This window comes from Morone saxatilis, unplaced genomic scaffold, assembly GCF_004916995.1.
Source record: "Morone saxatilis isolate NCDOM2014 unplaced genomic scaffold, NCSU_SB_2.0 Contig2, whole genome shotgun sequence".
Taxonomy (NCBI): Eukaryota; Metazoa; Chordata; class Actinopteri; family Moronidae; genus Morone; species Morone saxatilis.
In genome coordinates this window covers 2,443,992-2,455,616 of record NW_023339762.1, presented here as the reverse complement: position 1 = coordinate 2,455,616, position 11,625 = coordinate 2,443,992, and the positions used below count along the sequence as shown (strand labels likewise).

The 11,625-nt window shown below is 39.5% G+C and overlaps 1 protein-coding gene across 1 annotated transcript in view; it reads right to left on the bottom strand.

Moving 5' to 3' along the window:
• The window catches only part of LOC118329961 (cytochrome P450 2F2-like), a gene marked incomplete in the record, with an annotated part of 17,054 nt that overhangs the window by 2,482 nt on the left and 2,947 nt on the right, over positions 1-11,625 (bottom strand). The window contains 7 exon segments of the mRNA XM_035664316.1: positions 2,634-2,735; positions 3,060-3,145; positions 4,953-5,091; positions 6,890-6,994; positions 7,895-7,963; positions 8,790-8,950; positions 10,052-10,182. Coding sequence (XP_035520209.1) covers positions 2,634-2,735; positions 3,060-3,145; positions 4,953-5,091; positions 6,890-6,994; positions 7,895-7,963; positions 8,790-8,950; positions 10,052-10,182 — 793 coding nt within the window.

Sequence of the window (11,625 nt, the reverse complement as noted above, 5' to 3'; positions counted from 1 at the left end):
TCCCCACACAGTGATATGATTCGCATTATTTTTTTTTTATCCAATGTCACCAGGGGGGCTCCGTAAGAACAGTAGGCGGAGAGGATTTTTTTTTCAGGCCTCGTGCCGCCCCCCACGTGACACGCCCGCTTCGCCCATGCCCAAAAGCGCTACTGATTATACATTTTGAAAGGAATCTCTGGTCCATATCCATAATTGTTCATTAAAAATTCTTACTCAACTTTACCCTCCGTGTGTCGGCATTTGGGTCAGCAAAAAAATAAAGTACAATTTTCTTCTCCCTTTATTCATGCAAAACAACAAAGTTTGTATGGTTTTCATTGACACCGTGAGTGGTGTTCATTCTGCTCTATGGTCATTTTTAAGAACATTGCTAATTCTGTCAAGTTATAGCTGAAATCTGTCACAGTCGGTCCATAATGCAATGCTGTTTGTCATTTGGTGTTCAATGTACATTCAATTAAAAAAAACAACAACAACAAAAAACATAATGGGAAGACTGATAAGATGTATATTGTAGTTTATTTTTTTAACTCATGAATTAATATATCTAAAATTCTATTATAGTACCCCTCGTTTATTATACAAGGAATGTTACATACCAGACTAAAAGACTAAAATAAATTTCCCAGAATGGCCTTCATCATATCAATTCCATATAAATCAATTACAGATTATACATGTCATGAAATTAATGAATGAAACACGACTAAGCAGGAAGTACATATATAAAACCATGTAATGGAAAAACGTTCCCCTATTTTAAGTATTTTAATCTTCTTTTTTATTGCTATTGAGTCCATTTAGAGTAGAAATCTACAATTAGAATATTTGTGTGTATTTGGAAAATAATTGGGTTAAACAACAACATATACTGTTTCTCCATGTCCTCTAGAGCAACACACAGTGATTTCTGATCTGATGCCACCATCAGCAGCACAAAATTGTGTTACAAATCACTGTTGGAAAATCAATCTATTATATGATTTATTTTACAGACTTGTCTTAAAGTCCAATTTTTTGTTGATGCCTCCATCCATCCATCCTGTCTTCATCCCTACGCGGATTTTGTCATATCACCTGACTTTCTGATTGTTGATTCCGACTTAACAGCATTGTCGCTGCTTCTTGACTTGAGTATAGCTTTCAACACCTCTTAGCTGCTTGGAGAGGCATATTGGTATCCAGGAGATGGTGGTTTCGTTCATACTTATCAAACTAAACTTAGTTACAATAATACAGTCTCTGAAATAAAGTTTGGTGTACCCCAGGGATCTGTCCTTGGCCCAGGGCTAATTTATATCTATATGCCTACCCATGGCAACATTATTTGCAAATACTGGCTCAATTTACATTGCTATGCTGATGACACTCTACTATGTATCTGTAAAGTTCTCCCAACTATTAAATTTAGATGCATGTCTGTCAGAAATTTAAAAATATATGTGTATGAACATTCTGCTGTTAAATATAATAATAATTTAAATTAATAAAATAGTTATTAGCTGTTAAACCAGCCACTTTGCTTGAGAATTTGAGTGTTAACGATGATGGCTGTATTATTTCTAAAAAGTCAACCAAAACATAAATGACAGCATTACTAATAAAAGTAAAATAACTTTCACTTCATTACAGCTTACCCTGGAACTTAGTCAGGTCCATCACCTTTTTAAACTTTTTTTTTCTTTGGTAAGACATTGCTGATGAAACGTTTTTCATACCAGTGGGGTTGCTAACTAGTGGCTATTGATAAGGCTAGTGAAACCAGTTTAACAGTGATTGTGGCTGGACTACTGAGCAGGCCATGACATTCAGATGAAGCTGCCTATTCAAGCCATTTTACAGCAGTTCACGGTTCAGTTTTGGCCAGGTTTAGAGAACAGAGGCACCTGTCAAGAGGGCTATGTAGATGTATTAATAATGGCATAGCTTGATACCCACTGTAGGGCCTAATAATAGGTCAAAACATTATTTAACATTATTTCTAGGCTTCCATAAAAATATATATATTACCCACTTTTTAGCACTGTGTCTGCGGACCGCCTTACTGCGTTGACCTGGGTTGGACCTTTATGCAATAAGGTTGGGGACTCATTGTACCCCCAAAGATTTGAGTGTAGTCGGGCTCTCCTGCATCCTCAGGCCAGATGAACTTAAACTTCCTCAGCAGCATCACTGGGATGAGGAAGAGCTCCATACGGGCCAGACCCTCTCCAAGACACATACGAATACCTGAGACATGAAAAAGACCTCAAAGTCATCTACAGCACTTTTGTTAAACCCATCCTATCTGTACATGCAGGTGTGATTCATTGAGGCCCATGCTGCTTTTTTTTTGCTCTCATACCTGTGGAGAAAGGCATGAAGGCCTCTGGTTTAACAAACTCTCCCTGGTCATTTAGGAAGTTTTCAGGGTTGAATTCATGAGGGTATTTCCATTGTCCCTCCTCACTCAGTACAGACTTCATATTAGGGATGACCAGCGTACCCTGACGAGAAAATGAGGCAAAAAAGAAAGGGCATAGCGGAAGGCAGGAAACATTCGTAAGAGGTTAAGATTTACTTATGCTACCCAAGTAAAGGTCATGTTTGTGCCATTACTTAATAGGAATGAGCAAGTACACATTTCTTACTTTGGGAATGGAATATCCCATCAGCTCTGTGTCTACAACCGTAGCGTGGAAGACGTTGAGTGGAACGATGTTGGCTACCCTCTGAACTTCATGGATCACTGCCTGGATGAAGAGAGATTTAAACAAACATGTTGTGAAACTTAATCTGATTTAGGGCAGAAGAAAAATAATGCAGACTCTCAGAAGCACAAAATAGCAGAACAAACTGCAATTAGGGAAAGCTGCCGCATAAAGTGATAAATGAGGGCTTCTCGCCTAAGCAGATTGTAAATTGATTCTCTCACTAGATTTACTGTTTGATTTTTACACTTTGGTGTATGGTTGCCTACCTTTAACAAACGTCTGTTATGCTCTAAGAAATATGGTACTTACAGATGCATGTAAATGAAAGTGAAATTATTATGAGAAACCTGTGTTATACCTTACCTGCATGTAATGCATCTGATGTCTGTCTTCAAAACTGGCCCGATCCTTCCCTTCTAACACCCTGTCTATCTCCTCTTGACAGCGCTCTGAGAGATAGCGCAGAGAGGGGAAGGGGGGGCAGAGGAATATGATACTGCTCACATCACATTGCTTCCGTTACAAAGAAAAAAACAAAAGTCAGATGTAATGATAAACTGTGTGAGAACAGAGCAACAAAAAGGAGTCAAATCAGCAGCTGCAGCAGAGGGGAAGCTGCTGATGTGTCTTCAGCCGAGGAAGGACAGAGCTCCATGTACTCTAACTTGAGTAAACTACTCTGGCACTCTCTCCTTTACAGCCTGTGTATAAAGAGGTAAATTGTGGAATAATAGATGGTGTGAATTACCATTACCATTAGCTTGTGGTTGCATGGCTTACTGGCACATCTAAATTGAGGTAATCCTTCATTAATGTTATTGAGTATGCTTTTTTACACTGTGTCCACTGTAAGTAAGGTCCAAATTACATGGAGAGATGGAATACTAAATCCTTGGTGGGAAACATCAACCTGCCTGAAAATGTGCCTTTTTGCTAAATCAGACATATTTTCATCATACAGATGTCATTTGTATTTTTGTAGTTTTCCTCCTTGTGTTGCTTTACTTCCTGTCTTTGTCTGTTTTCCCTCCAGTCTGATTGTTTGTCCCACCCTAATTACCTTCACCTGTGTCTCATTAGCTTCCCTCAGTATATATTGCCTGTGTTTCATTCCCCCTGCGCCAGTTCCTTGTTGTACCTTGGTGTGGTCATGTCCAGCTTCCAGAGTTCCGCGTTTTCCGCGTTTTCCATGGTTTTGGGATTTCTGCCTCAGCCTTTTTTCCAATGGGATTTGTTTGCTTGTGTGGACTGACCTCCTGTGTATTGAACCTAATCTTTTGGTTAGTAGAGTCTGATTCTCATACCTTTATCCTGCTTCTACCTCTCTTGCATTTGGGTCCTATTTCCTGTGAATTCTCCGGGCATAACAACTGATGTGTTTTTTGCTGATACATAAATAAAGTAAACAAGATAAGGAAACAGAAACAGTAGGTGGAATGGTGTAAAGAACATTAATTGAATGATGGATTGGTGGGTCCACATTTGAACTAAACCTAAGTGCAGAACACAGACCAGGAGGCAGATGAATAACAGATTTACTGTGAGGTACTCCAATAAAATGGGATGGCTGGTGACGGCAGACAGAAGTGAGGAATAGAGGAGGAATAGAGAATGGCAAGACAACGTGGCCAACGGAGGAAGCAAAGGAGAATGGGTTAGCAGGCAGGCAGGCAGGCAGGCAGACAGGCCTGGATCCCAAGTCACAGAAGACAACAAAGTATTAATGCAAGTAGCTGGAACACAGGAGAATCTCCATGATCCCAATACAAACTGAGCCTGAGAGTTGCTACCACGGTGGCAGAACCCACAATCTGGCGATGAGTGGGAGGAAAGCTGGGGTTTATAAGCTGCAGTTAGATGAGCTGATTGCAGGCAGACGTACAGGATAATCGGAGCCAGGAACCAGGAGAGCGAGGAAGGGAGACCACGTCGAGACCACGTCCACACCACACAAACACAGAGACAGGGGAAATAACCACTATGGCAGAGGGTGCTAAAATATGCCTTTACTGCAGGAATACCAGGGTACCTGAATTATACTATCGTCAGTAAAAAAGTCAGGTGTATTCCTAGTTGGAGTTGGGCTATTCCTATAGGTCTTGTCAACGACAGGCCTTTTTCTCAGCAAACATTTTGACATTTCTTCCTTTTTAAAAAAAAAAATGGAATTCTCTGGAACGAAAAACTGATGGATGTGACAATGATAAATGCCAATGACAGAAAAGTAATAACCCATATTTACATGTGCATGCATACCTTGTATGTGTGGCTTGGTTGTCAGGTAGAGGAAAGCAGTAAGCAGGGTGTTGGAGGTCGTGTCAGTCCCAGCAAAGTGAAGATCTAGAATGTACCTAATCAGCTGATCTTCTGAGAATGAAGAACCATCATTGGATCTCTAAAAAGAGGAGAATAATTGTTTTAAGACAAGCACTATGATAGATTCATCAGGATAGGAAAATCTCTGTGACCTGTCGAGGTTTTTAAATGTAAACATAGAACAAATCAAAGAAAAATGGGAGGAAAGGGTGAAGGGGATGGACACCACCTAGCCTCACGGTCAAGCAAGACCATCTGAGTCCCTCTTTGCATCTGTCTCAACATCGCAGTAAACACTGAGGTAGACATGGAGAAGTTAAACACCGGCTATGCTCCTGGTCACATAGGCCTTCTCTGCCAAGCATGTTGCTCGCCAACGTACAGGTGGTTGCTTTTTGCTATGGTAATGCAGAGGTACTTCATTTTGGAATAGAGAAAACAAAGTATCTATTGTGGCCAGATGTGTATGGTTATGTATGATAATAAGGAAGGGAATGGAATTTAGTTTTTCATACAGAGAAAAGATTTATTGAGGACAGGTCAAATCTCAAGTCACTGTGTGTGTGACTTGAGTCCAAGTCTCAAACTTGAATCCCCATCTCTGCTTCCATCAACATACTGACTGCGCCACATGAGGAATAAACCCTCTGGATCACTGCTATGTCATTCAAAAACAACTATAGAATCGGTGCCCTGTTTTGGGAAAAGAAACCACGCAGCCATCTTGTTAAGGTCAAAAAAAACTATGGCAAATGCCTCCAGCAACACATTAGGTCAGGAAATGGACAGATCAATCAGAGGCTGCCAAGCGCTCTGCACTACATGACGCAATCTGGAGCATGTTACAGGACACACCATCAATGTCAAGGACATCAGTGGATTCACTGGGTCTCTGGTGGATTTATTTATCATTATACAACACAATGATAAATAATATCATTATATATTATTATTTATAATATATAACCTAATGTAACAACCTTGTACAACAAAATGAAAGTTTGCAGTCTCTTCATACTACACAAACAATATATAAGAGATTTATATACTTATATACATATATCTATATACCCAGGCAATAATTTAACAGTCAGTTATCTTTTGAATTTGCGTCTGGGGGAATAAACAGCAACAAAGAGTCAAGATAATATGGTTTTCATCTTCACATAAAAAGTTCAAAAAACATTGTCCATCCACTTTGACAGTGTTTGAACACTAAGCATCACAGATGTCCACTTCCTCCCGTTCTACGCTCATGTCCTGAGCAACTATGCCCAAAACTACAGTACCCATCCAGAAACAATGGATTACCAGAACCCTCTGGGGTGCCAGAAACTCACACTGCAGCCCACAAATTAGGGTTGCTGTCTGGCAAAATGAACAATTTTAAAGCAGCAGCATACAATGGATAGCAGTAAGGGGGGCAAAAAGGGACAACAATTCTAGGAGGGCAATCCCAGAGGCATGTAACCAGGTCTAAGAACTATGACAGATGATAAGCCCAACCCCTCCTCCTTGTGTCGTTCTTATGTGTCTCTAACAGGTGAGCTAAACAACTTTATGCTTGTTTGAGGCCATCAGCTGCCAACAAGCACAAAGAGAGCAGAGGTTACATAATGGGAGGGGGCACATTCCACATCTATCACTCTTTTTGAGCAAAATGTCAGGATTGCTTTCAAGCATATGTTCACAATGATATTTAACCTGTCCCTTGGCTCAGTCATACCCACATGCTTCCACAATCATTCCTGTGCCCAAGAAGGAATGGGTGGGCAGACACACACGTATTAAACAATGTACTATATATACACAAAAACGGGCATTTGGTACTGACTTGTCTCTTTTAACCCCCAATATACATACACACACACACAAACCTTTTCTATTTCATCCAGATAGCAGTCAACAAAGTCTCGAGGCTCTCCAGTGACTTTGGTCTTCTTATGCTCGGCCACCAAGCCATGCATAAGATTCTGACAAGTCTGAAAAACATAAAGGAAGGCTCAGATTACAGGAGTTCAAATCAGATTTTATTATGCACATAAGGAGAAACTTTACACACTCTCTATTCCCAAACATGCACAGATTTAAAAATAATGGTGCATCACACACTACATGACATTATTAAGATTTTTGTACCAGAGGGAGCAATGCCCTGAAAAGTTGCAGTTCACATTCATGTCTGTCTAGACTCATATAATACATAGACCTAGACTTTGAAGGAACTACATAAAACGTATAAAGTGTATTTTGTTGGCTAAATGGAAGCTATCACTATAATGATGGAACATGATGTATGATTTTAGTGAATAGATGTTTTTGAACATCCTTAATAAAGAATAGTTGTACTGGTTAAACAGGTGTGTCTGTGAGCAGGTTGGGAGGTTTAAAAGTGGATCTGTAAACCCCTCACATTCAGGGCTCGAAATTACTGTCCCGAATTCTACTTTGAACTGTCCCAGACAACCATTGTCCCAAATTGAAGTTTTTTTTTTCGTTCTACATAATGAACATAGTTTAAGAACTTTGTTTCAGTAACTTGCATCACTTCACTGACTCACTCTGGTCGGCCATGGACTAGTTGTTCCCTGCGCTTATATCTTTATAAAAAATTTAAACCAGCCTGGGTGATTGGCTACAATGTGTGTTTATTATTCTTTTACTCATTGGTTGAGTTAGTGTCTTGCTTTTTTCAGCTTCAATAAATGCATTACTGCAGACTGCAGCGCAAATGCAACCTATTCTTTCCACTGTCGAAGTGCATATGTGTTGGTTGTCTCTTGCATGTTTAGTCCTCAATTTAATATTGTTTGTTAAATTCAGGCCTTTTTCATAACTTATTATACATATTTACAGTAAATTTCTTGGCCCAAAGAACATACCTCATAATTCTTAATGGCCTTGTTGAAGGGCAGCGGCAGGTTACGAACCAAGGGAAAGGAGTCATACAGCTGTAAAAAAGATAAATCATTAGTTTATTTGAGTCCAAATGTGCAAATTCTGCTTCCTAGCACTAACTGCTCTAAACAGATGACTTTATTAGACATTTTATTTTATTAGACACATTCTAGCTGCACAGCTAAAACTCTAATGTATGGATGGCAATGCCGGCTGGTTTGTCAGTCCACCACCTCGTACCTTTGGCGATCCTGACTTTTCTAGTCAGGATCGCCACCAGGAAGTCAGAATGTTAATTTGTCATTCATTATCAAATAACCACAAAAGTAATGGTATTACCATCAGCCACAACTGTACTTTTAGTTTACTGCCAATTAACAAACCTTTGCATGCCAACATACTAAACTAAGATGATGAACATAGTCAACATTACAGCTGCTAAAATTCTGCATATTAGTATTGTCATTGTGATCAAGTTAGCACTGCTGTGCCCAAGTTCAGCCTCACAGAGCCATGAGTGTAGCTTTAGACTCCAGGGGCCTCATGTATGAAAGACTGCAGAGGTTTCATACTGAGTGTGATTGAGGTGCTGATCACTGAGGTGGAGGACATAAGAAATATTTTATTTGGTGGTTTGTTCTCGCTTTCTGTGCATCATAGATGTCTGTGCGCCTCAGCTACTGTCCAGTTTTAGATGTGTGTTAACATCTCCATGTCCCGTAAACAGATAAAATTGCTGTTTTCCCTGCCGATCTTGATGTTAGCACAGTGAGTGAATAGCATTTTTCTTCCGGTTTTGGCCTTTCTTACACCCAACCATGTGTGTGAAAAAAATTCCCTAGCTTTGGAATGTTACCTCAGAAACATGCTTTGACTTACCATAACCCAGGGTCCATTGACTAACTTGGCATTCTCAGTGAAGCACTGAATAACCACTTTGATGAAATCGTCATCGTACTCGTAGCGTCTATCAAACAAGACCTGGCAGATGATGTTGGAGGACGCATTATGGAACATAACTTGAGGACTCATGCTTTTGCCTGTAAAAGACAAAGTGTAGACTTAAGTATAACAAAACATTGTACAAGAATAAAAAAAAGGAACATTAAACATTAAAGCTACGGTGTGTGACTTCTACAGATAAATGAATGTCTGTTACTTTCAAGCCCTTGGCAAACACAATGCTGATTAAGCCAATCACTACCAGGCAAATCTTTCTGCATTTTGCAGTAAACAAGTTTTTAAATCTGGAGTCTGAGGTGAACCAGCACTGAAGAACCAATATTAATGCCAGCATTTTAAACTCAAAAGGGCGCATCTAGGCTACTCACAAATGAAAGAAGCCTAGTCCATCTTGAAAGTGATGAGCAATTAGCTTGCCAACCCCTGGCAACAAGCCAAAAAGTCAGTATAACATAATTCACCCGTTCAACTCCATCCTATGATTACTCAACGGAGCTACCATCAAACTTGACAGCAGTGTACTGGCCGGATCAGGGGAGGTAAAAAAACAGGCAAAGAGTGTGTGTGGAGCTGAGGCTGAACGAAGCCTGGTTACTGAAAACAGCCGACTGTGATGGCATCCACCTCTCATTCAAAGCGGCAACCCTCTTAATTATGCATGACTTAATATAATTCAAACGGGCGAGTTATATAAACACTCACCCCCTGTACAGTTGTCAAGAACTGGGAAATTAACTATAGAGACCAAAAATGTTTTTTGTACCACACTGTATAGATATGTATTTTTGTTGTATAGTTGGGCATTTTAATAGAGGTTAATGTGTTTCTGGAGCCAGCCTCAAATGGATGTCCGAGGAACTGCAATTTTTGGCACTTCCACAGTCACAGAAGTTGTTGCCTCAAAGTGAGTATTTAGGACTCATTCAATGTTAGACTGTTAGTTGAACTGTGTGTTTGTATTGAGTGCTGACTGTGTAACACACTGTGGTGGATTTCAGACTGTTATGTGTTTTGTATTTTTGTAATTACCCTTACTGCCAAAGGAGGGAGATTCTGCACTGCAGGTTTAATATAGCACAATGAAAAATGTGGCAGCACAAGCTCATGGCCTCTTTAAAAGGAATTTACAATATATTATTAATATTAAAATATTGTTGTCCCCCCGACAGATGACATACCAATGCTTTTTTCCAGTGTATCAATGGTGTATTTTAGCTCTCGATGAATCCTGTCCTCCATGGAATTCTTCCCCATACCAAAGTTCCTTAAGGTCATCAGGGCAAAGCGACGATGGTCCTTCCATCTGGGGGCCAATAATCTTTGCATGAATCACTCCTGCAACAGGATTTAAATTGACACAAATTTAAAATTGTCTCAAAATATCAGTCTGATGTGATCATTGCTGTTCTATTCCAGAGCATATCTACTTTCATCCTGTTTTGTTATTTTACTCTCCACAATACTGTTAATGTTTTTCTTTGTATTCAAAAGCAGAATACTAGAAATTCTCCAAGTCATTGGTGCATCACTTGAAGCAAACTTAAAATTATTAGCTGGATCTGGGCCCTCTCTTGTCAAACTGATAATCTTGTCTCCAAACCATTTTAAATTCAGCATGGGGTCCGGTAGGGCTGCTCAGTCAGTATGCTATTTTAAATTTTTGGCACTGAATCATTAATGTGCTCAATTCATACCAGCAATTACATCTATGGTGTAAATCTTCATAGTTATGGTTTTTAATTAAAGATGTGTCCAGATGTGAGGGTAAGGGATTATTCTCAATATAAACAGACCAGATTCTTCCACACCTCTACAGTCATTTATTTGGCATGAAGCCTACATGTACAACATTAATTCAAATGAAAGTGAGGCAATCCTTCTTTATACCCCTACCTTTAAATCTGGCTGTATGGACACCCTCTTTGGAAACCAAATGTAATGAAGCACTTTGGGGTTAATCTAATTTCCACTATCACATTTTTAAGGCTTAATGGCCCTATAATACATTATAATGACATAAAGATGGGTGCCATTACCTTTGCTTCTGTTTGAGTTAGGGTGATGTTTGCCTAGGTGTCATACTGTATCCTCTAAACCCCTCTCTTTGTATTTGTTATCTTCTGAGAAAGAAGAAGCCCAGGATAACCTAAAATAAATTCATTATTCCCAGGTGTATTGGGGGGTCCTAGGTGTCCCAGATATGTTTCAGTATTATCTTACCTATGATGTCAAGTATCCACTGTATTTGGGCAAATGAGGTAATGTCATGGTCACTCCTGTACTCGTGCATTTCCCCTTGTTTCCTTGTGCCCTAAACTACCTTCCTATTTTGATAATGGAGTTGGTAAGGGCTGGGTTCATGAAGTCATGCCTAGCAGGCGACAGTGTACGTAGACTGCTTCATTTGTTACATTCAATAGATATTGAATTATCATGTGATGCAGAGAGACCCTTTCATAGAGTAGAGTGGCACTTATTATCAATTAGACTGGAAAAAATTTATTATAAAAATGATGAAATCCAGGTTTTGTATTCCAGAAAAAAACCCTTCTAACTGTTTCTGTTTTCAATGACTTCCCAGATTGTTCTGTGTATCAAACCATCTAGAGCAGCCAGGTTAAGGAATTACATTTAGATGTTATGGTTTTAAAGGGAGACGATTATCAGTTATGGCACTACCTCCTCCAGTAAACTGAAGGGTTTATTGTGTGAACATACATATCCTCTATGTAAACTCATAAACGGCCTTTGC